The sequence below is a fragment of the Colletotrichum paranaense genome (genome assembly GCF_030867605.1).
Source record: "Colletotrichum paranaense strain IMI 384185 chromosome Unknown Scaffold_1.1, whole genome shotgun sequence".
NCBI lineage: Eukaryota > Fungi > Ascomycota > Sordariomycetes > Glomerellales > Glomerellaceae > Colletotrichum > Colletotrichum paranaense.
This window is the reverse complement of record NW_026848959.1, coordinates 2,675,767-2,701,980: the sequence shown is the minus strand read 5'-3', so window position 1 is coordinate 2,701,980 and position 26,214 is coordinate 2,675,767. Positions and strand designations below refer to the sequence as shown.

At 55.0% G+C, this 26,214-nt stretch overlaps 13 protein-coding genes across 13 annotated transcripts; 7 read left to right on the top strand and 6 right to left on the bottom strand.

Annotated features, from left to right (window-relative positions):
* Positions 1 to 22: 22 nt before the first annotated feature.
* CPAR01_00962 (major facilitator superfamily transporter) lies at positions 23 to 2,700 on the top strand (the record flags this gene model as incomplete). The annotated part of the gene is made up of 4 exons (XM_060485252.1): positions 23 to 1,096; positions 1,144 to 1,472; positions 1,535 to 1,592; positions 1,675 to 2,700. The coding sequence occupies 4 exons, from the start codon at positions 23 to 25 to the stop codon at positions 2,698 to 2,700; spliced, it is 2,487 nt and encodes an 828-aa protein (XP_060356109.1).
* Positions 2,701 to 3,420: 720 nt separating this feature from the next.
* On the top strand, positions 3,421 to 4,331 carry CPAR01_00961 (uncharacterized protein; the record flags this gene model as incomplete). Its single annotated transcript, XM_060485251.1, has 2 exons — positions 3,421 to 3,718; positions 3,820 to 4,331. The coding sequence occupies 2 exons, from the start codon at positions 3,421 to 3,423 to the stop codon at positions 4,329 to 4,331; spliced, it is 810 nt and encodes a 269-aa protein (XP_060356108.1).
* CPAR01_00960 (uncharacterized protein) lies at positions 3,436 to 4,636 on the bottom strand (the record flags this gene model as incomplete). Its single annotated transcript, XM_060485250.1, has 3 exons — positions 3,436 to 3,781; positions 3,954 to 4,420; positions 4,580 to 4,636. The coding sequence occupies 3 exons, from the start codon at positions 4,634 to 4,636 to the stop codon at positions 3,436 to 3,438; spliced, it is 870 nt and encodes a 289-aa protein (XP_060356107.1).
* A 1,110-nt stretch (positions 4,637 to 5,746) lies between these two features.
* CPAR01_00959 (uncharacterized protein) lies at positions 5,747 to 6,737 on the top strand (the record flags this gene model as incomplete). The annotated part of the gene is made up of 2 exons (XM_060485249.1): positions 5,747 to 6,102; positions 6,176 to 6,737. 2 exons carry the CDS (start codon positions 5,747 to 5,749, stop codon positions 6,735 to 6,737), a joined length of 918 nt encoding a protein of 305 aa, XP_060356106.1.
* Positions 6,738 to 8,625: 1,888 nt separating this feature from the next.
* Positions 8,626 to 9,804, top strand: CPAR01_00958 (thioredoxin reductase; the record flags this gene model as incomplete). The annotated part of the gene is made up of 3 exons (XM_060485248.1): positions 8,626 to 8,644; positions 8,767 to 8,829; positions 8,903 to 9,804. 3 exons carry the CDS (start codon positions 8,626 to 8,628, stop codon positions 9,802 to 9,804), a joined length of 984 nt encoding a protein of 327 aa, XP_060356105.1.
* Positions 9,805 to 10,873: 1,069 nt separating this feature from the next.
* CPAR01_00957 (uncharacterized protein) lies at positions 10,874 to 11,573 on the top strand (the record flags this gene model as incomplete). The annotated part of the gene is made up of 3 exons (XM_060485247.1): positions 10,874 to 11,157; positions 11,203 to 11,379; positions 11,453 to 11,573. 3 exons carry the CDS (start codon positions 10,874 to 10,876, stop codon positions 11,571 to 11,573), a joined length of 582 nt encoding a protein of 193 aa, XP_060356104.1.
* Positions 11,574 to 12,756: 1,183 nt separating this feature from the next.
* CPAR01_00956 (uncharacterized protein) lies at positions 12,757 to 13,268 on the top strand (the record flags this gene model as incomplete). The annotated part of the gene is made up of 3 exons (XM_060485246.1): positions 12,757 to 12,804; positions 12,890 to 12,960; positions 13,124 to 13,268. The coding sequence occupies 3 exons, from the start codon at positions 12,757 to 12,759 to the stop codon at positions 13,266 to 13,268; spliced, it is 264 nt and encodes an 87-aa protein (XP_060356103.1).
* Positions 13,269 to 15,104: 1,836 nt separating this feature from the next.
* CPAR01_00955 (uncharacterized protein) lies at positions 15,105 to 16,416 on the bottom strand (the record flags this gene model as incomplete). The annotated part of the gene is made up of 2 exons (XM_060485245.1): positions 15,105 to 15,895; positions 15,984 to 16,416. The coding sequence occupies 2 exons, from the start codon at positions 16,414 to 16,416 to the stop codon at positions 15,105 to 15,107; spliced, it is 1,224 nt and encodes a 407-aa protein (XP_060356102.1).
* Positions 16,417 to 17,312: 896 nt separating this feature from the next.
* CPAR01_00954 (uncharacterized protein) lies at positions 17,313 to 17,909 on the bottom strand (the record flags this gene model as incomplete). Its single annotated transcript, XM_060485244.1, has 1 exon — positions 17,313 to 17,909. The coding sequence occupies one exon, from the start codon at positions 17,907 to 17,909 to the stop codon at positions 17,313 to 17,315; it is 597 nt and encodes a 198-aa protein (XP_060356101.1).
* Positions 17,337 to 18,176, top strand: CPAR01_00953 (uncharacterized protein; the record flags this gene model as incomplete). Its single annotated transcript, XM_060485243.1, has 1 exon — positions 17,337 to 18,176. One exon carries the CDS (start codon positions 17,337 to 17,339, stop codon positions 18,174 to 18,176), a length of 840 nt encoding a protein of 279 aa, XP_060356100.1.
* Positions 18,177 to 18,599: 423 nt separating this feature from the next.
* Positions 18,600 to 22,133, bottom strand: CPAR01_00952 (uncharacterized protein; the record flags this gene model as incomplete). Its single annotated transcript, XM_060485242.1, has 4 exons — positions 18,600 to 18,795; positions 18,855 to 21,686; positions 21,727 to 21,909; positions 21,973 to 22,133. The coding sequence occupies 4 exons, from the start codon at positions 22,131 to 22,133 to the stop codon at positions 18,600 to 18,602; spliced, it is 3,372 nt and encodes a 1,123-aa protein (XP_060356099.1).
* Positions 22,134 to 22,803: 670 nt separating this feature from the next.
* CPAR01_00951 (uncharacterized protein) lies at positions 22,804 to 23,930 on the bottom strand (the record flags this gene model as incomplete). The annotated part of the gene is made up of 2 exons (XM_060485241.1): positions 22,804 to 23,516; positions 23,576 to 23,930. The coding sequence occupies 2 exons, from the start codon at positions 23,928 to 23,930 to the stop codon at positions 22,804 to 22,806; spliced, it is 1,068 nt and encodes a 355-aa protein (XP_060356098.1).
* Positions 23,931 to 24,545: 615 nt separating this feature from the next.
* CPAR01_00950 (phytanoyl-CoA dioxygenase) lies at positions 24,546 to 25,427 on the bottom strand (the record flags this gene model as incomplete). Its single annotated transcript, XM_060485240.1, has 1 exon — positions 24,546 to 25,427. The coding sequence occupies one exon, from the start codon at positions 25,425 to 25,427 to the stop codon at positions 24,546 to 24,548; it is 882 nt and encodes a 293-aa protein (XP_060356097.1).
* Between the last annotated feature and the right edge of the window lie 787 nt (positions 25,428 to 26,214).

Here is a 26,214-nt window from a genome sequence, read left to right as displayed (position 1 = left end):
TAGCTTCCAAAGCTCTTCCAGCATGCGAGATGACAAGAAGATGGAAAACGATGCCGAAAAGCGAGAGCCCGTAGCTGGAAGCGGTGCACCCATGACAAAAAGGCCCTCACTCGGATCTAGGCCATCCTCAGAGTTCCTCGGCGAGGAGCGCTCGCGAATCTCAGTCATACACTACCACGCTACTCCACTACCTGGCCTCGACGACAATCTACGTTCATCCTACTCAGAGGAGAATGACAACGATGGGGAGGACATTCTGCCACAATCCGTGACGGAAGAATGGGAAGGGAGGGCTCGCCTATCACAGGACCATCCCTCTGCCACTGGAACCGTGGCGAAGAGGGCGACGGATGTGACAGACGAAGAGACACGCAAGAGGAACAGCGAACTCTCGATGGCATATCAGAGCCTCTACAATGAAAACCAATGCCGCCGCCAAGATTCCATCAGATCCTCAGTTACCCTAACCGACGGGCCACGACCGCCACCAATCCCGCGACGGATATCATCTCTACGACAACCTGGCGCCGTACGCATGATCCCTAGCGAAGACTCGATCTCGCCCACGCAAATCCAAAGCGCGTCCTCCTTCGCCATAAAGAGAGTACCGTCACACACCGTCTCAGACTCACGTATGCTCTCTAGAACAGACGACGTAGAACGAAACGCCTCCTCATCACCGCAATCCGAGTCCGTGTCAATCATCTCGTCCATCTTCGCCCCGCAGCTCCGGCACCTCGCGAGCCATCCGTCTCTCCACGGGTCCACATCGAGTAGTGAGCCGCGGGGGATGGGGCAGCAGGGTCTCACGCCTGTCACGGAACAGAGACATCCTGGCAAGACTGATGCTCGGATTAGCCGTTTCACAAGACAATTTGAGCCGGGTATTGACGATGTTGATGGCGGGGACTACCAGCGCCAAATGACTTATCTCGATATGGCGAGGGCGGAGAAGCATGGTGCTGTGATGTCGCCGTCTTTGAGCGACCAGGTCGAAGGGGAGCAATGGGTAGAAGGATGGCGGCTTGCGGTTCTGGTAGTTGGGATCTGTCTCGCGGTGTTGTCCATCTCGGCAGATCGAACTCTTCTCACAACCGTAAGTGGCCATTTCGTTTGACGAACCTCCCAAACTGACAGTACCAGGCCATACCGCAGATCACATCAGATTTTCAATCCACCGCAGACATCGGCTGGTACGGCTCAGCTCAGCTCTTCACGATCTGCGCCTTCCAGCCTGTATTTGGCAGAGTCTTTTCGCTTTTCTCCGTGAAATGGGCATACGTCCTAGCCATACTCATGTTCCTTGCTGGATCGCTCATCTGTGGCCTCGCCCCCGACTCTCTTGCGCTCATCGTTGGCCGTGCCGTGGCTGGCTTTGGAAGCGCTGGGGTCCTCACTGGGAGTTTTGTCGTTATCGCAACGGCGGTCCCCGTGAGAGTGCGGCCGGTTTGTACGGCCATCGTCGGATTGATGTAAGAAACCTCCATCCAAAGAGAGGGAAGTTCAAGACGTATTGACGCTTATGCAACGACAGCTTCGGCCTCGGCGCCACGGTCGGTCCTCTGCTCGGAGGTACCTTCACTGACCTTGTCGTGAGTGATCCCGCAGTTCCGAATGTCCGCAAAAGAAAAAGGAAAAAAAAAAAAAAGAGAAAGTGACTGACCCCCTTCCCAGACGTGGCGATGGTGTTTCTTCATCAACCTCCCCATCGCAGGCTTCACCCTCGTCGTCTTTCTCTTTTTCTTCCACCCTCGGCAGGAACCGCAACACAAAAAAACCTTCCTCAACAAGATTCTTGACCTAGACCTGATAGGCAACGTACTCCTCCTCGGAGCCTGCGTAATGCTCTTCCTAGCCCTCCAGTACATCACCCAAGGCGAAGCCTTGTCAAGCACAAAAATCATCGGCCTCCTCTCAGGCACCGGCGCAACGGCCATCGTCTTCGCGGCATGGCAGTGGTGGAAACAGGACGGCGCGCTCTTCCCGCCAGCCATCATCACCCGACGAACCGTAGCCGCCTCCTGCGTCGCGGCCTTCGCAACGTACGGGGCTCTCCTCATCCACCTCTACTTCCTCCCAATCTGGTTCCAAGCGGTCCGCGGCGAGAGCGCCGTATCCTCCGGCGTGGACATGCTCCCCTACGTCGCGGCGATAGCCCTCTTCTCCCTCCTGGCAGGCATCTTCGTCTCCGTCGTGGGTCACCCCCCAGCCCCGGCCATAATCGGTGGCATCATCGCGACAGCCGGGTGCGGCAAGCTCCTTACGCTCTCGTCCGAGACGCCGACGCCTCACTGGATCGGCTTCGAGATCCTCGTCGCGGCGGGTTTCGGGATGGCTATACAGCAAGGGTTCACTGCCGTGCAGGCCGTCCTGCCGCCGGATGAGGTGCCCGTCGGGACGGCGGCGGTCGTGGCGTCGCAGGCGCTGGGCGGAGCCGTTTTTGTGTCTATCGGGAATGCGCTGTTTCAGAATCACTTGCTGCGGGCTTCGGCTCCCGGGGTAGATATCCCGGCAGTGATCGGGGCCGGGGTGACGGCGTTCCGGACGGTTGTGCCGGCTGAGACGCTTCCGATAATGGTTTCCGTGTACAATGATGCTCTTCGCGTGGTGCTCACTGTTGCGATTCCGTTGGCTGCCGTTTCGACCATTGCGGCTTGTTTTATGGAATGGAAATCTGTAAACAGAATGAGAGGTGCATGATAGTCATGGCGGCGAGATAGAGGAGGGGTTGATGATGATAATGAGCATGCCAATTAGCGTACTAGCGAGATGCTCATTCGCGATTTGCAACAAGCTTATCTCTATGCTTTTTGTGAGCTATTCCTAATTTGCGTTTCGTAAAAGACGACCCCGTGAGAGGCGTCTCTTTCTGATGAGGGGATCGATGACGATCGCAGCCATCCCGGTAAGGGCCGCAAGGCAACAGAATTAACCCCTGGCACCCGTGGAGCTGGTGGAGAGGGACCTGCAGGTGTTCGCAGTAGACGACACCTATGGCGCTCTGCTACGAAACAGTTTGGGCAGTCCTTACACTATAGAAGTCAATGACAACTGGGCTGTGAGAGTCCTGTATTGCGGTCATTTCCACGAGGCGCGAAACCCGTCTAGTCAAGCCCGTGTGCGGCGTGATTCGTTCAAGGCGTCTAAGGCTGGTCAGGGATTCGAATCCCTCGACCCCCAAAATCAGTCGCCAAGCGCTGCATGTCTCTAGAACCCTGGCTTCAAGGTGACTTTGAATGCCCAGCTTGGGGCATAGGAAATTGAAGCATAGCCATTGTGCCTGCATGGAGTTGCGAGTTATTAATCGCAGCGTTCCGTCCCGCACCAAACCAATGCTTTTCTCGCGTTCTCTTCCCCGTCGTGCCGAAACTCTCTCTCACCTTTCTTCAGGATTGCTCGGGGCAGCACCCATCGTTGACAATGCATCTGCCGCTGCTACCATGGCGGCTTCTCCTCGCAACGGTGCCGCTGGTCACGGCGGTGGCGGGCCAGAGGTGTTACTGGCCCAACGGCGTCGAGGCGACGCAGGCGGTAGCCTGTCCCGTCGCCGGCGGTACCGAGGTCGCGGCGTGCTGCTTCCAGAATCATTATTGCATGAGCAACGGCCTCTGCTTCTCGCAGACGGAGCTGAGCTTCTACCGCGGCGCGTGTACGGATCAGAATTGGTCGAGGAGCGGGTGTCCGAAGTACTGCGACAAGGAGGAGATTACCGGCGGAGGTAAGAAACTTACTTCTTGGTAGGAAGACGGGGAAGAGATTCTTCTCTTGTTTTGGGGGAGTTCTGTGCCTTTGGTTAGTATGAACTGACCTTTACGATAGTCCCCGGCCGGCATTGCGGTGTCGCGTTATGCGGCGACAAGAAATTCGCATGTCAAAACTCCGGCAACTGCGCAAACTACACCTTTGGCGTTCCCGCGGGCCGGATGCTGCTCAACGAGTATCTGAAATCAGACCTCGGCGACCTCGCGACGACGACGGTGACCGCGACCGCGGCAGTAGCAGGACAAAGCACCGGGGCCGCCGCCACGTGTTCCGCGACCGCGGCAGAGTCCAGTAGTAGCAACGGGATCTCGACGGGCGCGGCGGCGGGAATCGGGGTGGGCATCGGCACCCCGCTGGCGCTGGCGATCGCGGCGCTGACCGTCATGTTGTTGCGCGAGAAGAGGAAGACGAGGGCGGCGCTGTCGAGCCAGGTGGATTCTTCCGGAACGGGGCCGTCGTCGCCATGGGCCAAGTCCGAGCGGACGGCATATGTGCCGGTTGAAATGCATGGACAGCCTGTGCCGAATGAGATGTCTAGTAACCATGATAGGAGACATGAGCTTTCTTGATGTTTGAGGCTTGATGGTGGCTGGAGGGGTTGGTAGGGTGAATATTCGAGTGGAAATGGGTTCCGCAGGTCCTGAAACTGGAAGGTTATCTACGTAGCCATAGCGATGAAATCCATGACTCTGTAGTTCTCTTCAAGACTGTGCACTAGATCCTGTTGGCCAATGGGCCACCTCCTATATTCCCAGATCACCAACGCTCAAGATGCAGGATTAAATCAGTCACGTCATCCGGTCCTGCCGAATCTGACACCTGGTAGGGTTCGGCGGATGGAAATTAAGATATGTTCTTGAGAGCCATGGTACATGGCGACTCTCAAGTTATACCATTATTAAGTAAGTCTGAAGCCGTTAAAGATCGCTGAGAAGATGCAAAAGACACTGTTGTGAAAGAATTTCATCGTAAGCTTCAATCACATGTCCAAGGACATCGTTGGTTGCTAAATCGGCGCGGTCGTTGTAATCAGTCGTCTTGCTTCCATATAGGGTGATGATTATTCAAGATGAGATGCCTGCTGCTCGGGTCACTGTAACTCCCTTAGGAAAGTTAGATCACTTCATCGTCGCCCGTCATTTCAACCTCGGAAATCCCGAATTACCGCGAATTACAACTCGACCACGAGAATCACTTCCAACCAAATCAGACTTCTATACAGCTGCAGTTGCGATTCAGCTCAGACACAGGCTAGACACGAGTTATTTCGGTTGACGCGCCAACGAGGCGAAGCACATGCAGGCGCCCCGGCGGCTACGACCCCAAGGCCAGCCAACCACCGCTCACCCGCCCTCACCACCATCGCCATCGGGCGCCGTTTCGAAAAGGGTTCGTTAGTATCCGTAGACGGATTCCTGCCGTCGCGACAGCTTGCACTTGAAGCGTTCATCATACGCTTGGCCCCCCCTCCTCTCGTCCCCCTTCTCACTGTTCGCGCTTTAGGGCTGAGGCTAAATTGCATGGGATGGAACGTGGCGTCGCCGGGCGGTCGCGTTTGCGCTTACCACGAGGGAGGCAGACAGAGAATTGTCTCAGGAGAAGGGAAGGTAAGGCTCGTGCTGTCCCCAATCCCCAAAACAAGCTTGTTCGTACATGGGTTTCTCAGCTCAATGAGGCATCGTGTGAAAAGTGAACCCCCCAGGTGGCGCGCTGCATGGTAAGCTCGGTTGCCGCTTACAGTACCATCGTAGCCGGGGTCTGACGGTGTGTTCACCCTGGCGAGCTGAGCTCTTATTCAAGTACTCGGCTGGCAGCCCGATCTCATTTTTGCTCTTGGATTCCTTTTGATCTTGATGCCATTCTTTCCGTTCAATCTGTGATCGTCGTGCGCGTTGGCCTTTCGCCTCGTCTCTTTCTACTCTCCTGGCAGGATATCGGAACAAAAGAAGAAAAAAGGGAGGAAAAACGACAGAGTATTTTAGGAATGGCCGATCAAATCCAACACCGTCCCCACGCGGAGGCGACGGCGCCAGACCAGCCGGGCCTCGAAGCGGCACCGAGCCGGTACTCCACCGCGCCGATCCCGTATGACCCCTCCGAGTTCCAGAGCCCGTTGGAAAAGTCGACGTGGACGACAATCACGCAGGCCCATCACCCGGCGTATGCTTCCGCCGCGGCGGCAGACGCGCCGCCGCCAGAGAGACGGCGCGTTCTCGGACTGACGGTGCCTGTCTTCTGGAGCCTGGTGATTGCGCTGGTGGTTGTTCTTGCGGGGGGTATCGCCGGCGGTGTGGCGGGGGGTTTGGCGGCGCAAAAGGCCAACAGTTCGGCGGTGTCAGTGTAAGTTCACCTGTTTCTTCCACTTACTAGAGCAAGACGAGAACATAGTTGACTGAATCTAATGTCCATATAGAGACCCGTCTTCAACGGCCTCAGCAACAGCAGGCTCGCAATCGGCGCCTACAACCTCAAGCGCAAGCTCAGGCACAGAGTCCCAACCTTCCAGCTCGACAGCCACCTCATCCACCACGCGCTCAATCCCGACGGGCATCCGCTCCGCGCCAACGGACGGAGGCTGCCCGAGTATCAACACGACGACCTACACGCCCACCGACGCCGGCGGCAACGCGATGAAGATCGGTTCTGGGTACTCGACGCAGACCTTCCGCCAGCTCTGCGAGGTGAATTACCCCTCGGGCGCGGCGTACGGAAATCCGGCTCTGTACGATATCCTCAAGGTGTACGTCTCGACGTTTGAGGAGTGTATGGCGCTGTGTGCGGCGCATAACCAGGCGTATGGGAGTAATCTCGCCAGCGGGGATGTCAAGGCGGGAGGTTATTGTCGGTCTGTTGCTATGATTAAGTTGCCGGGGGAGTATTGTTACCTGAAGAATGGTACTGGTAAGATGGACACGCAGGGGCACGCCAAGGATTTTATTAGTGGTGTTGTTATTTCTGGGCTGCCGGATGCGTAGGGCTGAGTATGTGGGAATGGGATGCCTGAAGTCTTTGGGTTTGGGGAGAGGCTGGAGTAATGACATCTATCGAACGGCTATATCATTGATTGCCGGCACTTAATGTATATACTTTGAACCCTATGACATATGATCAAAATGCCGATCCAAGGTCAACCTGTTGGTGTTTGCTCAAGCTACAGATGTACTGCAAGGCTGGATCATCGGTAGCTGAGGCTCTGTTTTGAGACTTCGACCATGAGCCGCCACCAAACACACAGCGGCAGTGAGTAGCTCGAGGACGATGGAGGTGTGACTGAGGTGTGTGCGATGAGAGCGGGAAGAAGCGAGGTTCGGCGTGGTTGCATAAAAGAAGAGAGGCGCGACGGACATATCTGCCTATCAAGGCAGGGAAGATAAGTTGCGGACAAGCAAAGTTGCCTTGCTGGTGTGCCAGAGATTGTGAATGAGGATTCGTCTGGAGGCGGTTTTCTTATTGTGCCTTGCGCTCTTTACCGGGATATCGAACCCTCGGCCAGATTGAGTTAACCGTTTCTGGGCTGTTGAGATGGCAATAAAATAGACCTTGCTCGTCAACGTAGAAAGGGCTCTTCACTGGCCGAAAGAAGGTATTGCAGACGTCCTTGGAGGAGGTTGGGAGGTTGAGCATGTGTTTATGGATCTTGATAATTCTACTTCACTCGGCCTGAGGGATTAGTAAGTCAGAAATATCCCCGAGCAAGCGCACTTGCGAAACATCAGACTCGTAGCTGTGAGAAAACAACTCAGAGAAGCATGTGACGTGGTTGAGGTTATGAAGCAAATGAGTAAGGTATCTTCGGGGGAAAGAATTCATGGTGCAATATTGACTCATCCTTCTGATCGCGTGCGCGATAATTTTAAATACTTGAACGCAACGATTGGGGAAATATCGCCGACTACAACGGCCTTGACTCCAATCCAGACATTAGTCTTATGAGGCAGGAGCTTCATTGACGTCAACAATTCCAAATCAAAGCTGATGCGATTGATAAGATTCCCAGCAGCATGAGAACCCTTGTAGATATAAAGTTCCCGACACCGGTGACCACCTCAGTCCACAATTCACGAGAAGACGAAGGGAGAGGTACCTAAGGTAGATACACGGCACACCGTGCAGCAGATTTGTGGCTCGGAGCCGAGTTGCGTCACTCGGAAGAGCCTCGGCAAGTGGGGCTACCGACGGAACGGGGAGTCGGCGACTCGGTGCTTAGGTAATCCACACAGTCACGACAGAGAAACGGCACTCCGATCACGCATCCAGACCACATGTGGTTTGGCTTGGCCGTCTGACAAGACGCTATCAAATGCACCCTGAATCGTGCGGCAGGCCCCGATTAAAAATTTCTGGAATTCTGGAATCCACCACCACCAGCAGCGCAACGCATCAAGTCTCCCAGATCCCGGCCACCACCATTAGAAATCATTTTAGCTGTGCTGTTGCTGCAGAACCACTGTCTGTACTCCGTGCTACCACTACCATCCCGGGTCTGCCGTCACGATAGCGGTCCACGAATTTCCAAGTCTTGATTGGAAGCAAACCCCGTCGCCGTCGCCGTCCTGCCCCCTTCCATTCGTTTTGCCCCTCACCCCTCCTCTCTCTCACACGCCCCCTGGCGTACTGTGAGCCTGTGGCACCCCCTCCTCCCCTCTTGCTGTACATATATCTCTCTTTTTCTGATACCCCGCCATTTTTTGGAGAGGATAGTGCGTGTTCCTGAACGCGCATATCACCGCCAAACTGTTCTCTTCAACCTTTAGACGAACAATCCTTCGCTCAAGCGCCACTGGTCTATCCTTTGCCGCAGCCACCACATCCCTCAAGAAGAACTCTACGAACCCTGTTGATTTAAAGTCAAGTGCCCGCAAAATGCACAACAAGGTTGTCAGTATGTCACGACTCTCCGCTCCTGCATTGTTGCCCCTCCTGCCAAACAGCAGAGACAAACATGCCTCTCAAGCCGTGATGGCTTCAAATCTTGCAATGCGCCTTGCTAACCTCATTCTACAGTCATTGGCTCTGGGCCTGCTGCCCACACCGCCGCCGTCTACCTGGCGCGCGCTGAGCTGAAGCGTAAGCCTCCTCCCACTTCCTCCCGTCCCCCCTACTCCAGGACCATCTCACTGACGATACTTCTCCCCTCCAGCCGTCCTTTACGAGGGCTTCATGGCCAACGGCATCGCCGCCGGCGGTCAGCTCACCACCACCACCGACGTCGAGAACTTCCCCGGTTTCCCCAAGGGCATCATGGGCGGCGAGCTCATGGACAACATGAAGGCCCAGTCCGAGCGCTTCGGCACCACAATCATCTCCGACACCGTCGCCAACCTCGACCTCTCCTCCCGCCCCTTCAAGTACTCGACCGAGTTCGAGCCCGAGACCACCCACACCGCCGATGCCGTCATCCTCGCCACCGGCGCCTCCGCCAAGCGCCTCAACCTTCCCGGCGAGGAGAAGTACTGGCAAAACGGCGTCTCCGCCTGCGCCGTCTGCGACGGCGCCGTCCCCATCTTCCGGGGCAAGCACCTCGTCGTCATTGGCGGCGGCGACTCGGCCGCCGAGGAGGCCCTCTACCTCACAAAGTACGGCTCCCACGTCACCGTCCTCGTCCGCCGCGACGTCCTCCGCGCCTCGCAGATCATGGCCAAGCGCCTCAAGGGCCACGAGAAGGTGACGATCCGCTGGAACTCGGCCGGTAAGGAGATCAAGGGCGGCGACGACGGCCTCATGAGCCACCTCGTCGTCAAGGACACCGTCACGGGCGAAGAGGAGACGCTCGAGGCCAACGGTCTCTTCTACGCCATCGGCCACGAGCCCGCGACCTCGCTCGTCAAGGGACAGCTCGAGACCGACGAGGAGGGCTACGTCGTCACCAAGCCCGGCACGCCCCTGACCAACATTGAGGGTGTCTTCGCCGCCGGTGACGTTCAGGACAAGAGATACAGACAGGCTATTACCAGTGCCGGTACCGGCTGCATGGCTGCCATGGACGCCGAGAAGTACCTCGCCGAGCTCGAGGACGGTGACCCCAAGGACCCTTCCAACTGACTAGATCATCACCTCTAAACTCAGAAAAAAAAGAAGAGTCGTGAATGGGCTATTTGTGAGCCGCATAATGATATAGAAGAGCCTCTAGACTAGATATGCCGGCAAAAAGCACGAAAAAATAGACTTTTGAATTCAAGCGTATTAAAATCATTGTAGACAAAAAAGGGTGGTATTCTCCCATCGCCTCGGAGTCAGATCCGAGTCGACCGAAGCAGATCTCGGAGATATATGCCCCTGACCGCGTCCGTCGGTCCCCTACTTATGGCCGGGCTTTCCCGGATCTGCGATCCTTGCGGTTACAGCTGCTCTCTCTTATGCCTTTCCTTTTCCTTGATATTTGTTAGACTACCACCCCAAGCTAAGACGTCAGCGTGGAGGCAGCGTTATTATTCAAAGAGCCGCTGTTTCCCTCATCAAAAATCGAGGAATGCGAACAAGGTCGTGTGTCGTCCCAAGTTTTTATGAAGCTTCTGAGCTCAGGTACCCCCGTCTCTGTCCCTACCTAGAACCTAACTCGAGTGCTCGTCGTTGCAGAATCCAAGTCATCCCTTCGCCCCCCTCCACATCTCGGACTCCTTCTCATCCAAAGAGTCTGCTCATGCAGAGAGCAGACTCCAACTCACCACTCCCCCAAGGCTTCAAGCCCACCGACCCCCCACATGAAGCTTAAAATACCTAACGACTGGTCCTACCGATACCTAATGCCCCAGAAAATCCAGCGCCCAAAGAAACGATGCAGAGACACTTCCGTTCGCCAGCGCATGCGTGTCGCCTCGCTCGACCCACGAGGGACCATGCGGTATGCGGCTCGAACGCTTGACGCCTTGCCCAAAGCATTCCATTTCATCCACTCGTTGGTCCTTTTTTTTGGCCGCATCGTCCGTTCCCACCCCCATCCCACCATCCATCCATCCAAACTTGTCAATGGACCCGACTCGTAAAGGCACGGGAATTATTAGAGAGTAAAAAAAGTCTCACTATGGGCTTTCTCCAATGAGCTCCCGTGGGGCGGGGTAAGGTGAAGTAGCGCAGGCGTTTCAAACCACGCATCGCCCATGATCAGCCCATTATGTACCTTGATCTGTATCTCGTACCATGTGCCGTGAACTGGAGAGAGAGTGAGAGTTTCTTCTTATACTTAAGTTCGCCTTCTTCGTCTTCTTCTTCCCGTCTCCACTTTGTGTCAAAAGCGAAAACAGAAAACCAAGGCCCGACGACATCTTCCTCCTCCCCGGTCCAACTCCAACTCAGAAGCATTCGGAAAATAAGTAACAGAACCCACCGCCCACCCTTCTCCCCAAGATCGTCAATATGCCAAGCAGTAAGGGTTATTCGTACAAGAGCAACAGCCAGGTAATTTGAGAACCCAAAGCCAATCCGAGGTTCTCGTGAAAGTAGCAAAATACTCACTGCGGGGGGAATAAAAAGGGTAACTACTCCTGCGCTCGCGACTACGGAAACAGCAGCAGCAGCAGCTCTGCGAACCCGAACTCATACCAGTATCCCAGCGCGTGAGTGTCAATCATTCTTACTGTTGATCATCCTCACCCAGTCTTCGATCCAAGATCTGGGGATGTACGTTTTGCGCGGGGCGTGAGAGGAGGCCAAAAACCGAAAGACTGACGGAATCCTGCTAAACGATGGATAGAAGCGGCTCAATTCACTACTCAACCCCCAAGAGTGAGAGGTATGAAAACGACGGCAACGGCGGTTCACCGTACACCTCGGCCAGCGGATACCGAACATGCTCCGGGTACGGCAAAAAGTAAGCTTTGAGGGAACCTTACCTTGAGTTGGGGTGTTTACTCCGCACCTTGCGTGCCTTGTGACTGACTTGGTTCAAGTGTTGGAATGAAATAACGACAAGGGAGACATTGTAATGCGTGATGACGGAGCGATTAGGTGATTATATTTGTTGGAATTGGGATGCTGGACTCTTTCTTCTTTGCCTCTAATGGGATGAGTACTATGTTGTTTAGGGGTTTACGCGCAATTGGGATACCTGTAGCGAGATGCGGTAGCATATGAAATCTGGTTTCGGTTCGGAAGTGTAGGAATGAGAGGCGCGTGAGTTCAACAAGTGAGTTGGTGCTTGAGGGATGTCATTTGCTTTTTCCATGCAAGCTGATCCCTGAAACGTGGGGGATAGCTGTGCGAGTGAGGGGTTCTCTGGCTCTCATCCCACTCGACTGCCGGTCACATCGATTCATCGACAACGCGCTTGGGAGTAGTCTACTGCTTATATGCTCTGCAAGCTAGAAGCCATCCCCAAATTCTCAATCGCAGTCCCTCTGATTTTGTCTCTTTGGACATGATCGCTAGGCTCTTCTGTCAACTAAGATGTTTACCTATTTGATATGAGATCCACCCAAACATCGACAAGTACCAGGATGATCCCAGACCAGGTCACCAAAAGTGGCAGCTTGGTTGGCAGCGGGGGAAAGTGGACAAACGCTTATCTTGTCGGGGAAAAGCAATATACCAACATCGTGCTGCCCTTCGTCGCTGCTTCTCTACGCTACAAACTTGGTTGTGATCAGGTATTCGCATAACGGGCAATAAGAAGGAGAAACGATGCAATCACATGTCCTTGCCTGACTTGACTTTGGAGCTTTGACATGGGTCCCGCGGGAAGGCACATGAGAGCTTCTTGCAAGCCACAAGCAACACACAAAGTAAGGTAAGTTAAGGTAGACAGGAAGCTTTCCAGTTGTTTCTGCCCGCTAACAATCAATCCGTGATGCGGGGCGGAAAAGCATACATAGACCTTGCGTGATCAATCAAGGTGTTTTGCCTGGGTACCTACCTATTTAATCTCCCATAAACTCCCGGTGACCTCACCCTTTTATCCCCTCTTCTTCATCTCTCTACAATCCTCCTCCAATACCACGCATTAAAAACCATCCCAATCAACCACTTTCGTGTCTCAAGACCGACAAGCAAACAGCCAAGATGAGCGGACAAGGTTACGATTACAAGAGCTCCGGCACCAACAGCGAGGTACTGATCAATTCCTCACTCCCGAAGCTGCCAAGAGCTTCGAGCTGGAGATGTGCATGACTGACATATCGACCGGCAAACCCAGGGCAACCACTACTGCGCGCGTGACTACGGTAGCAGTGCTTCCAACTCCAACTCGTACCACTACTCTAACACGTGAGTCCAACTTGCTGCTCCTCCTCCTTGCCCGGTTGACGATCGCTTGTCTGAGGGGGGTTTCCCCCCCCCCCCTGATTTTCAGTGCTCCAATCAGTATCTCTCGTCTTGCCCTTTCCTATTCGAGATATCAAGGAAAGAAAGCTGACCAGCACATCTCAAGTGACGGATCCTACTACTACTCCAACCCCAACGGCAGCACCTACTACAACGATGGCAACGGCGGCTCAACCTACACCTCTCCCGGCGGCGAGAGAAGCTCGTCCGGCTATGGCAGTGGAAGCTCCGGTAGCTCTGGCAAGAAGTAAAGCGCTGGCACCTGCACAGCTTCTGATGGTATCAAGGGAGTAGATGGGGACCCGTCGGACGACCAGAATTGTATGGAGACATCGAGAGGCCTCAGTTCAGTAGCGACGGCGTCATTAAACCTTACGAATTTACATGCCGATATGACCTTTCCTTCGCCCGCCTGTCTAGTCGTTTGAGAAGTGATACGCAGGAGGTTGAGGGAGACGTGGTCTTAGGGCCTGCTTTATCGGGATCTTCAGCAGAATGCCTCTTTGCCTTCCTGGCCGGTCTCAAAGATAACGTCGCAAAGACTATAAAATATTGAGACGGGAGCAAGGTCAGCGGTAGCGCCCACACATGTGCGAGTGATGCACATAGGATGAGGCTAATGGTTCTGTGATCCTACCTCATAAAATCAGGATGAATATGTTTCTGGATCAAGATTGAAGCAGCTCGTTCGGACGAGAGCCCATAGCCAAGATCCCTGGATATCAAGGTACTACCGACCGTTTCCCGTGACCGACGTATTCGTCACTAATTATGTATGTGACGACGGGGTAGCTCCTATAGGGATTAAGGGCCTCTGCTTTCGAAGTAAGTAGGATAAGATGAAGACAGTCTACTTGGATAGGAGCCCATCCTCAATCTCCAGATACCAAGATAACGCTGTAACAGCTATAAAATATGGATCCGAGAGTATGACCTACAGCAGGACCAGCGGTCGTACTGAACCTGTGTGCGCGTGACACACATGGATGCGGCCAGTGGTTCCCCTGCCTCAGATAATCAAGATGCTTATGCTTTTGAACCAAGCAATTGAGACAACAAGAAAGTGGTTCATGCGGATAGGATCCCGAGATACTGATTATTTTCCGTTACTGACGTATTCGTAACTGACGATGTGCTTGATAACGACGGGTTCCTATAAAAACTAAGATATCCAGAGCGTACCTCTGAACTCAAGCAAGACAGACCACATCCCTGGATGCCAAGGTGCTGGTTGATTCCCGTGACTGACGTATGTGTCACTGACGATTCAATAACAGCCCGTTCCTTTGCAACTAAAGATGCCTGTACCTCTAGACCAAAGACGATGCTTGTGGTACTAGCAGGTTCTAACAATAGTTACCATCTTTAACATATTCCATACGGCGTATGTGAGATATGGGCAGTGATGAGATAAAGGAAAAAGGCATGATGTGGGCATTCTTGGAGTCCTCGTTATTAGCGCTATCTCTAGCGATAGCGCCCGAGTGTAAGGATAAGGAGAGGATAGAGAATCGAACTTGGCCTAGAATTGAACGTCCGCTTTACAACCTGAGATGAAAGAAAAAAGATGTATGTTACAAGACTGCTAGATGTGAATGTGCGACCCTATCGTGCCCTTCGTTTGAGCATTCAGTAGGGCTTAGGAATGTATGAAAGCTCGAGCTTTGCTTTGAAAAGAACCTTCATCTCATGGCTTGGAAAAAAGAAGACATTTGTTGCAAGACTGCTAGACGTGAAAGAGTGACTCTATGATGTCTTTCACCGGTCCCCTCCTCAGGCGGTTGACTACATAGGCTGATTGTACTTCCCTAGTAGCAATATAGCACGTCATGACACCGGTCACAATCTCACTGGATCAAGCCACTGGCCTTGAGATTCTTCATGAGTTTCATTATTGTTACATATTACGTCGAAGATGAGCTCCAAATCAGCTCATCTCTGAATCTTGCGTCGTCTATATCGTGACACTTATTCTCATGTTTTCCGTCATCGCCTACTACCTACCCTCTGTGGTAGCCTCGCCGGACAACACAGCTTCCTGTCGGCAGCACACCAAATGGCATGCCTCTGAAAGTTCATGGTCCCTCTCAGTACCTCTCCCTCTCCTGCCTCCTCATCTCCTCCCGGAAAGCGTTACCACCCTGGGGCTCATGGTGCGGGAACGTAGCCGAAACCGGGCTTCCCGCAAGACTTCCCAGGGCATCGCTATCCCTCCTCGCATGACCGAGACCACCGCCACCATTGGTGTTGAGTCCGCCAGTATGCTGCCTCTGCTGCTGATCAGGCAGCGGCTCGTCGCGGTACACATACCCATCGGGGCTAATCTCCCGCTGCCTCAACTGAATCCCGCGATCCTTGCGCCCGCCATGGAACACGCTCTGCCTAACCTTGGCCCCCAGCCTCTGCGCCCGCGACTTACCGACACCGTACCCGTGTCTCGACCGGCTCATAATATTCCCCAGCCCGATCTTGCGCGTCCGCCGGTTCCAGATACACCCGCCAATGACGCAAATGATGATGAACCCAAACACGGTGGGGAGAGCGATGTACAGCTCCGCGCCCTTGGGCATCTTCGCGGCCTCGGGGTGCCACTCTGGCCGCTTGGCGACGAGGACCTGCGGGCCGGTGATGGCGTCCTGCGCGGTGCCGTCGATGGTGTAGGACATGAGGAGCTCGATTGTGGCGTTGTCTTGGCCTGAGGGGATGAGGCTGGAGGAGACGGTCCAGGCGTAGTAGCCGTAGGAGGCCGGGTTCGTGGTGTCTGTGTCGGCGTTGAGTACGATGTCGCCTACCGTTGTGCCGTTTACGGATTTGCCTTGGATTTGGACGTTGACGTTGGTCTTGTTGCCTTTGATGAGGACAGTGGGGTCCCAGGTTACTGGAAGATGGAATGGTCAGTTAGGTGTTCGATATCCCACGTCCATCACCTGTACAGGGAGAGGTGAATCCAAGATGGGAGGTCTTACCATAGTAGGTGCCATCGGTATAAAGCGTGCTCCCCTTATTCGGATCGCAAAAGGGCGAAAAGTCCCCCTTGGTGTTACTGCACGGCGCAAAGGCACCCGCGCCGCTCTTGCTGTCGGCCGTGGCGACGGGCGGGGTGCCCGTGCTGGTGGTGACCTTGACGAGGTGCCAGTCGGTCAGGGTGAAGACGCTACCTGTCAAGGCGTTGGGGGCGGCGGAGGCGTAGGTCGCGGTGCCGGAGATTGTGGTTGGTACGGGGGTGACGGTCGTGGGGACGCCCTTGTTGTTGACGCTGATCCAGGCGGCGGTGGGAGCGATGACATCGGCGCGGGCGACGAGGGTTGGCTCGGGGACGGGAGCGGGGATGGCGGCGACGGGATTGAGGAGGAGGGAGAGGGCAGCGAAGACCACCGGGGCGAGGTTGGACGTGTGCATGTTGAGGGTTCGGGAGAGAGGTTGGTGGATCGAGAGTTGGTGAGAGCTTCACGAGCTTTCAAGGGACGAGCGAGTGGTTCGATTCCGGTGGGTTCAAGCAATCGAGCGCGTGGAGTTTCGTCAGAGCTCAGAAACGAAGGTGATGTCTAGTCGTCAAGGAAGAGACAGAGAGTCAATTGACAATCCTAAACTCTCGTCCAAATGAATGGATTCAACGACTCAACGTGTGGGAGAGAGGTGTTGAGTTGACAACCGAGAAGGAGGACGAGACGGGATGACAGAACGGGGAATGGTCCAATGTTTACACAGGAACCACAAATGGGACGAACGGGGCGGGATTTTAGCATAAAAAAGTTGGTTGATCCCCCAGGTCGCGTGGAGGCCAGACGTGAATCCTTCGAGCTTCTCAGTGGATGGTCGACCGTCGACAGGGGGAATGAACCCCACTGCCCAAGATTGGCTTCTCCAAAATACAAAGTTCAGGGGGGGAAGCGGGTGATGAAAACAGGCTTTGATTCGCGCTGTTTGGGGCCTGGGCTTACGGACTTGACTTGCCGGTTTGCCGCGATGCAGGAACCAACTTATCGAGTAGTTGGAAACATTCTTAGCGGTGGCCTTGGCTGTGATTGGACAATTCGGTTACACGATATCACGACTCCATCAACACCTTTCACACCTTTGGGAGAACCTCATGATCTTGAGAAATCGGCGCTCATTGTTAAAGCGAAGAGAAACTCTTCCGATCAGCGCTATAGTATAGACGCTTCCCCCCATTATCAGTCCCCGTTATCAGTCCCTCCCCAGTCCGTTTGGTCATCATTCGTTTCCCATCCCTCGTAATTCGTAGTATCATGCCGTCAAATCGATGAGCCCGCCATGTGTCTCAACAACACCCATCAATGCGGCCTCATCATCGGACCATGGAACGTCCTATGTCTTCTCACAGGCACCCTCGCAGCCGGACCAGGCGACGGAACAGCCATAGCCCCTTCACCCTCCGTCTCCATCTCCGCCATCCCCATCCCCTCCACCCGCTTCCCCCGTCCTCTCACAACTCCCAGTCCCTCATCGGGCCTCCCATCCGTGATCACAACCGGCACCTGATTCTGATGCGGCCTCCCGACCTCCAACGGCTCCCGAAACGCCTGCACCGGCCCAGGCCGCCTCTTAAGCCCCATCTTGACCCTCTGCGCGTCAATTTTCTGCTCGTCCGTTCTCCTGTCCAACATCCCGTCAGCGACCGCTTGCAAGTCCAGGGCGTCTTTCAGCTTGTGGCCTGGGCACGCCGCGTTGGGACACCTGCCCGGGAGGATCTCGGTCTTGACCTCGCCGTCGAGGAAGGGGCAGTTTTTGGGTTTCGGGGTCGAGGAGAGAGGGGTGGTGAAGGTCCATTTGATTTGGCGGTAGGACCAGAGCCAGGCTGTGCAGCGGTGGTAGTGCATGTGTCTGTGGAGGCCGCAGCTTTCGCAGAGGGCGATGGTTTCGGTACACATTGTTTCTCGGTTCGAGTTCGGGGGGTTGTGATGGCGAGAGATGGTGTGCGTGACCTGCGACTTGGTGCTTCGGTGATGTGTATTAATTGTACGGCGGGGAAAAGAGCAGGCGAGTGGTTGATTTGCGGTCTCGAGGGTATGGAAAAGGAGAAAGCAATTTCCGGTCGAAGCCTTGAAATGGTAGGAATGGGAATCGTCGAGGTGTTGTCGTCAGATGACAATAGGTGGCTGCCACGAGTTTGTCGAGGTGGAAGGTACCTTCTCTGAGAAGAGGAAGAGCAGCAGACAACGCAGGAAAGAACGATCTTGATGTTGAAGATGGAAGGAGGGCAGAGGAAGGGAAGGTGTCTATGTCTTCCATCATCTTCGTCCCTTCCTTCTTTTGAAATCACAAGAATCACATCAGAGCCGGGTCATCACGACTGACCGGCTAGTCACTTGATCTAAGATGTCGTCCAGTCTCTGAACACTTCCATCCGGAAAGAGGAGGACATCACCGTCCATTTGTACTTGAATCAAGAAGTTCAAAATTTCTTAAAATTGTTAACAAAACAAAGCCAAGCCAACTCCGCATAGAGGCCGCCCAAGCAAGGACAAATACCCGTTTCACCCTGTAAGTAAAGATGCTTTTACACTTTTGTTTATGCCTCCTCTGTCACTTATTCCCCCCCCCCCTCCCTGTATCTTTACTTAGTCCCTGTCTTTCTTGGACTTCTTCGCCTTCTTGTGCTTCTTCTCCCCAAGAGCCTCGTCGTAAATCTCGGCTGCCGTAGGGCCGGCCTTGCGCTTCGACTTGGCCGACTTCACGCTGACTACGCCAGTCTTGCCGTCCTTGACGGCCTGCTCGGCTTCGGCCCAGGCGGGGGCGTCACCGTCAACCTCATACCTGGGAGTTGTAGTCAGTAAAGTGCTCTCAAAGGTACGCATTGAAGAAATGGGTCTTACTGGTCAAGCGGTAGGGAGTCGATCAGTTCGCGCTGCTTCCTGCGAAGCTTAGCAAGAGCCTCGTCGCCTCCCTCCTCAAGCTCGTCCTCGAGAGATGTCTCGAGGGGAACAAACTTCTTGTCAACGACCTCATCGTCATGTACCCCAGAAGCGTTCTCCCGGCTGACACCAATGGTGTTATTGCTAGGCAGCTCAGCCTCAACGGCGGCGTTGACCAGGGATCCAAAATGCGTTGTGATCTTGCGAAGGATCTTGATAAACATGGCCAGCAGCTGTGATGACGGCAGGGACAGCTCAGTGGAGATGACGTCCATATCCTTCCTCTGCAGACCGATGGCGAGCAGGATGGCCTGCTGGACACCAGTCAACTTGATGTCGCCCTTGAGCTTGCCAGTGAAGTACAGGCCAGCGAGTGTGGGAACGAGATCAAGGATGACGTGGTAGTCCAGCATGTTGTTGGCGTACGACTCGAGGCGCTTCAAGTCGAATGGCGTCAGGAACCTGTCCAGCTCCACCTTTGTCAGGGCCGTGGGCTCAGTACCGTCGAGCTTGGCGCCAATGCTGGCGGACTCGTCGATGCTCAGCGCAACAACCGACTGGAACTCCCTGAATTGATACGACAGCAGCGACTGGAAACGACGCTGGAAGTCCCGGGAGAAGGCGCCGAGCCATGACCGATCGGCGCCGGTGTTCTCCAAAGGCCGGATCATGACGCACGTGTGCTCGCCCGTCAGGTCGTTGGCCGTCTGCCGCAGGTAGACAGGCGCGAAAGAGGCGCGCTTCCAGAACTTGTGGAGTGGCTGCGTCAAGCCGTAGCTGACACCGACGTAGTCCAGAGCAGCGGGCCTAATCTCGGAGAATCTCGCAAACAGCGGCGGCAGCTTCTTGATATCTCTAATGTGGACGTCGTCCGCGAGCAAAGAGGTGTTTGACAGCTCGGCGTCCGTAACTCTGGGAAGGGTCTCCTCCATGGCGAGGTCGGCGTCCTCGGAGAGGTTGGTGAACTTTTGCTCGTAAAAGTCGGTCAGGAGCTGCAGGGCCTTGGTGCCGTATCCCATGGACACGTACTCTGGGTTCGTCGCTATCCTCACGACACGGGCGCCGGAGAGGGAGACGAACTCGTCGTCCTGGTACTGCTGGCTCACGAGCCAGGGGATCAAGTCACCGGAGGGGCGCTGTCCTCTGCTCAACTGGTTGATGACGCTTTGTCTGCTAATCTTTCCTTCCAGTGCGACCTGGATCACACACAGGGGCTCGGGCAGCTTGCCGTCTGATGTCGGGGCGATGAGGACGTAGAGCTCGTGGGCCGGGGCGTCACTCATCAGCTGGAGATCATCGGGAGAGTTCTTGTAGTGACTGGCAACGTAGAGGGCGACCATCTGCTGCAGGAACTTCTCGGGGATGGGGTGGAAGGAGAAGAGGGTATCTCTGTTGACCTTGAGTAGCTCGCACTGCGAAGGGTCGGGGCACCCCTGAGCGCTGGCCTTGGCCTTGGGGAGGGTGGCATCCAGGCAGAGAAGCTTGTTTAGCCACTTCTCAACCGAGTCGCCTTGGGCGTATCTGATGGGCTCAGACAAGGTGATCTCGCGGAGAGACCGACTGGACTGGCTCGAGCCCTGATCCTTGGAGGCTCTGCCCGTCGTCCTGTCGGCAACCTCTGTGTCCTCACCAGTCTTGGCTCCAGGCCTTGACTGCTCCCTGAGCTGCTTGATCAGCTTCAGCGAGAGCGAGCGACCGGTACCCTCGTAACCGTTGATGGTGGAGGCCATGAAGACCAGGTAAGGACCCATGAGCTTGCGCACCAAAGGCAGGGGAATGGCGGCTGCCTCATCGATGACGACCAGCTCTGCCTGTCCGAGAACGTGGGCATCCTGGGGTCTGATGTACTGGATCGTCTGGCGATGCGCCCGGTGGATGTTGACTCTGACAATAGCCTTGTTGAAGTCGGGGTTCGTCGATTGGATGATGGAGTAGTCGGCGTGATCGGCGTACCCGAGCGCATCGAAACCCTTGAAGACAAACTCGAACAGCGTCTTCAAATTCTCCGGGGACGGCGAGGTGATGAAGATATTGCTGTAACCGTGCGCGACAGCAGCCGCAACGGCGACACCCATGGCCGCCGACTTTCCGCGACCTCTTGCGGCCGTCAACGTGACGGTGCTCCGCAGGGTCTTCTCGGCAATGGCGTCGACAAACGTCAGCAGCGCCTTGGCCTGATCAGTCGTCTTGGCGAGGGTAACCAGGGAGCCGACTGGTTGGGTATCTTGCAACGACTCCTTCATGTCCTCGAGCTCCTGCTCTGCCTCGGTCTTGTTGAGGTCCTTGTCGGTGGGCGGGAGCTTCACGACGCCCTTGCCGCCCGAGATGGGCAGGACGTTCATCTCGTCGTCGATGACGAGGCACGAGTCGCAGCCGCCCAGGGAGAGGATGAAGCGCTCGTTGAAGCGGGCGACGACGTCGTCGTGCGCCTCGGTGCGGTAGCGCGAGTGGATGTCCATGGACATTGTGTAGAGCTGCTTGAGCGAGGACATGCCCTTGAGCAGGAGGACCACCAGGCCGCCGCCCTCGACCGTCTCGATCGTCCTCGCGAGGATGTTTGGCGTCATGGCCTCAAAGTCTTGCAGGATGCACATGCCGAACGTCTGTCCGAGGACCTTTTCCGTCTCCTTGTAGTAGACGTAGCGGATGTTGTGGAGGGACACGAAGAGCTCGAAGGGGTCGGAGTCGTTGGCTTCGCGGGTGCCGCGCTTGATTTCCTTCTTGATCTTGTTCTCGCGCTTCTTTCGGTGACTGGATTTCGAGGAAGAGGTTGGCATGTTAGCTTCTCCGTGTCTGCTGTGTAAGTGAGCCCTGCTCGAGCCGGAAGACGCACCTCGTGAAGCCCAAGAGCTTGGTCTTGTACGCCCACAACACAGACTTGTTCTGCTTGATGTTTCTAGCCATCAAGTAGTGGAGGTTGACAATGACATCCTTGGAGTGGTCACCGACCACCACGAAGAAGCTGCGCTTCTTCTCTTGGTACCCATTGCTAATGAGACTCGGGATCCGCTGGTCTCTGTATTGGATTAAAGTCAGCAATTAAATACATGTAGGGGTTCATATCATAACGAGAACTCACACTGCCTTGCGCGACATCTTGAACAGAGCTCGCAGGGGAGGAGGGACGAGGGGGAGTGAAGGCGGAAAATTGGCAGAAGGCGGGCTTGCTGAGAAGTCGGGTCGGCGCAAACCAGCTCTTAGACGTCGAGGAAATTCCCAAAAATTTGGCGGAGAGAACATTTTCTGCCGGGCGGTGGGCTTTCGAGGTGGGTGCGTCTTGGTGGGGTGCCGCAACTTTTTCGTTATGGCCACGCCCGTGGCGGAACGCCACACCCCCCTCGGACGATCTCTAAAAATCAAAGGCCTGCCAGTCACTCAGAAAATGGTTTGGTGTATGAATACTGTAGAATAGGTATGGTAAGACGATTTTCAAGGGGGCTGTAAAGGCCTTGAGTTATTTCCGTTTGATGGAACTAGTAATACACTTTTTTGTTGTACATGATATCGCTCTGTCTGTCTTTTCCTCCTTCTTATTTCTAGCGTCCCTGATTCTTGCATCTCTCTCGCTCTCAGTAGGTATCGCGGCACGGTCATGAGTGATTGCTCTGGATGCAAACAGTTGGATGATTGCTATCTGATGCAAAGCTATCCCCTCTCTTCTCTATATGAAGCCCGAGAAATGTGTGCACAGTCGCGAAAAGGAGATGAAATACCATCAGCGATGAATGCCCCGGCCGAGAACACCAATTATGAGGAGAAAAAAAACACCCGCGTCTTTCCCAGATATGCTCGAGTGGGAGAAGCCGAGTCCAAAGGGGAAAAAAACACAAGGATGTGAGAAAATAAGAGACCGACGGGGCTTTGTTTGTTTTATATACAAACCAAACAACCGACCCCCCCAAATCCGAGCTTAGATTCTGTCCAGCTTGCGGCGCAGGTTGCGCGTGCGCTTCATCAACTTCTTGTACTTCTTCTTCTTCATCTTGAGCTTGCGTTGGCGCTTGACGCTGAGGGCGTGCATGGTATCGTGGCCTTGCGCCTCGTCAAACTTCATCTGGCGCAGGGCCATGCGCTCGAGGAACGAGCGGGGCGCGTCGCCGCCGTCCTGCATGATCTTGGGGCTGTGGGCGAGGACCTGAACCTGGCCGTCGGCGTCGGTCGTCTCCTCGATGGTGAACATGGCCTTGTAGACGCGGTGGTGGGGGGTCTCGTCGAGTAGGTCCTCGACGGCGGACTCGGCGGCGGCGGCGTGGGATGTCGCGGCGTCGGCAGTCTCGCCCATGGCCTCGGGGGCCGGAGGAGGGCGGAAGGGAACGAACTGGCCGGCCATGCTGTTGAGCTGGACGTAGACGCTCGACTCGGTGCCGTCGGGGTTCTTGAAGTCGATCTTTTGGACGGGCTCGCCTGACGCATCCGTCTCCTGGTGGCCGATGGTCATCTTGGCCATGGCGCCCTCGAGGTCGTCGGTCGTCCGCGATAGTGTTGAGATGACATCGGTGACCTTGTTCGCCCTGCTCCGGGGCTTGAAGATGGCGGCGAAGGCTTCTTCCGTCACTGACTTGGGCATGCTGTGGGTCACAGATATCGGCCGGTGCAGCGAGAAAAAGGTTGACAAGCCGAGAGCTGCGCATGGTTCAGTTAGCATTTCTTCCACAAGATCCAGACTCCGCACGACTGCACACCTTCTTGGGAAACATGTTGTGTGCTGGGCACGCTGGGCAGCTTCTGCGCAGCCTCCCTATCGGCGCTGTCCTTGGTCTTTCGTTTCCGCTTCTCGCCGTTGGCCTTGCCGCTGCTGCTGGAGCTCGATGATGTCGAGGCATGGACGGACTGGCCCTGGGCAGGAATGTCCTTGGATCCGTTGTTATTCGGGTTCGAGGGGCTCGAGGAGGACCATCGTCTCTGGTGGCCACCGACGGGTCTCTGCTGAAGGGTGATGGTGGCCGTAGCCGCTCTCGGAGCGGAGGTGGTGAGGGAGGCGACGAGAGGGGACTGCGGCGCCGAAGCGACCACGCGCCGCACCGATGAGGGCAGCATTGTCGCCGGGTGCAGACCTTTGGGGGTATTGATCTGGACGGGTTCGAGAAGGAGGAGGAGGGGTGGTTTTGGAGGTGGTTGAGGCTGACGCAGATGTTGCCGACAGAGTCGGTTGATGGTTGGCAAACCCGGATTTGGCCGCAGGACGGGAAAAGCTCACGGGTTCCACTGACACCTTGTTACTTAGGCATCCGATTGTGCACAGACCACTGACACTCCTTCCCCAGAGCTTTCGAGGTGGAAGACGGAAACTTGAGATGAAACAACCTTTCAGTGCAGGAAGTGTCAGTTGGCTTATTGTTATTCTTTTTTGAGAAATGACGTTGCTTGAGGCCTCAGCGTGATATAACGCCGGTAGCGCCTCTTAATTATCATCGAGATGGGATTCCAGTCTGATTCACTCCGCCCCGTCACGGGAACACATAGCTAAGCGCCCACCACACATGACCGCGGGCAGAGTCCGGGCAGACTCACCCAATTCACCGCCCAGGTTGTTGTTACACACCGCTCGACTGGTCCAGAACAAAACCACCCCAAGACTTCTTGTCCTTGGAAGTAAACTCGCGCATGCATTTGTTTGTCTTTAGTAAGAAGATCCATAACGGCCTTATCTCACTACCCCTCGAGTGAATATCCCACTTCCCCCGCTTCCTGGCCCAGCTTAACCAGCATTCTCCGCATGTTCTCAGCCCTCGCCCTCTCCTTCTCATCCAACACGCCCAAATCAACCTTATCCACCCAGCCCTTGAGCCCATGTTGCAATACATTGCGGGCTCGGAGGGTGCTCCCGTTGACATGTCCCGCGCTCCCATGCAGTGTCATGCGTTCTTTATTCGCGACGTATGCGCCGCGGTGAAGGATATTGTTGTTGTAAAAGACAATGTCGCCTGCCTTGAGTTTCACGTATAGTTGCTCAGGGATCTCCTTCTCATAAGGATCAGCGTTGCGCTCAATGTCTGTCCTGGCTCTGGTATGCGAGCCTGGGACGACGATGAGACTGTTGTCATCGTAGAGAGCCAGGTTCCACTGCGCCGAATAAGCCGGCTTATTGAGCCGATCGAGCTCCTCTTCGGCGGTAGCAGTAGCGGGGATATCATCTCTATGCCACCGCAGCTCAAAGTCCTCATCAGGCCGTATGAGCAAATTGAACAGCTCCATGACAAGATCGTCATCGGTGCACTGCAGCAGCTGTTTCGTCGGCTCAACCACGGCATCCGAAAAGTACGTCTTGATGAATGCGGCGTTATTGGGCATGTCGGGGTGCATCATCCCCTGGACGCCCCAGATGCCCTCCGGGGGCGCTTCCGGGGTGGCGACCGGCCACGGCGGGAACTGCTTGGGCAGCGTCCGCACGTTTGGCCATTTTCCGGCGCGGGCCAGTGCTGTAGCGTTTTGAGTGGCACTTCGGAGGTCTTTGAGTTGGTCTTCGGTGAGGATTGAAGGGATGACGACGAAGCCGTCTCGGTTGAGGCGATCAAGCAGGCCGGAGGCGGTCATCTTTGCGTGAGTGTCTTTGATCGAGTGCCTTCGAGCTAGAGGGAATTGCTTCGAATACCTTGTCTCAAGAAGACTTTTATCTCAATTTTGTCACTTTACGACAACACTTTCAGGTGCTTTTCAGCCGTTCGGCGCCAGATTGACTTGCAACGTTGCAGCGGCCGACTCCGTCGCCGAAGGATCCCGGTTAAGGGTGGGGAGAATGAGGGGACGGCAGTAGCTCAGTTATCTATTGCTGCGAGTGGTGCGATGCCAGATAGCAAACGCGGAACTATGAGCTAAGCGTTTCCACTTGGCTGTCATGCAATGACGATCCAGTCAGATATATGGTTGCCGACACATATGAGTACTAAGAAGAGATGAACGAATATAAATTACAGCGTAGGAAACTTGAGGCTCCTCATCTTCCCCGCATCCATCGCTCATTGGCAGGGCTGAGCTTGTGGCCGTCTTTGAACCACGGCAATACCTCTGTTATTGTTCAATGTTAATACGTCACACTTTGTTTCCCAATGTGACTGTTCTACTGTATACCTTGGTCGATCTGAACCAGCAGGAACATTCGCTTCTTAACGGGCAACAATTGCAGGCCTATCATCATGCTTTGAAGCAACTCTTCACGTTGAGATAGAATAAGAATGATGCAGTATGTTCCCATTGATCCTGCCTATGACCGTTTTTTGATCACTTCAATCTCGTCTATCCTGCTTCTAATGCTCGAAATCTGAAGCCACAAATCGCTATACGACGCTGGAATCACAGCGAATTCTCAGTTCTCTCGAGCCAT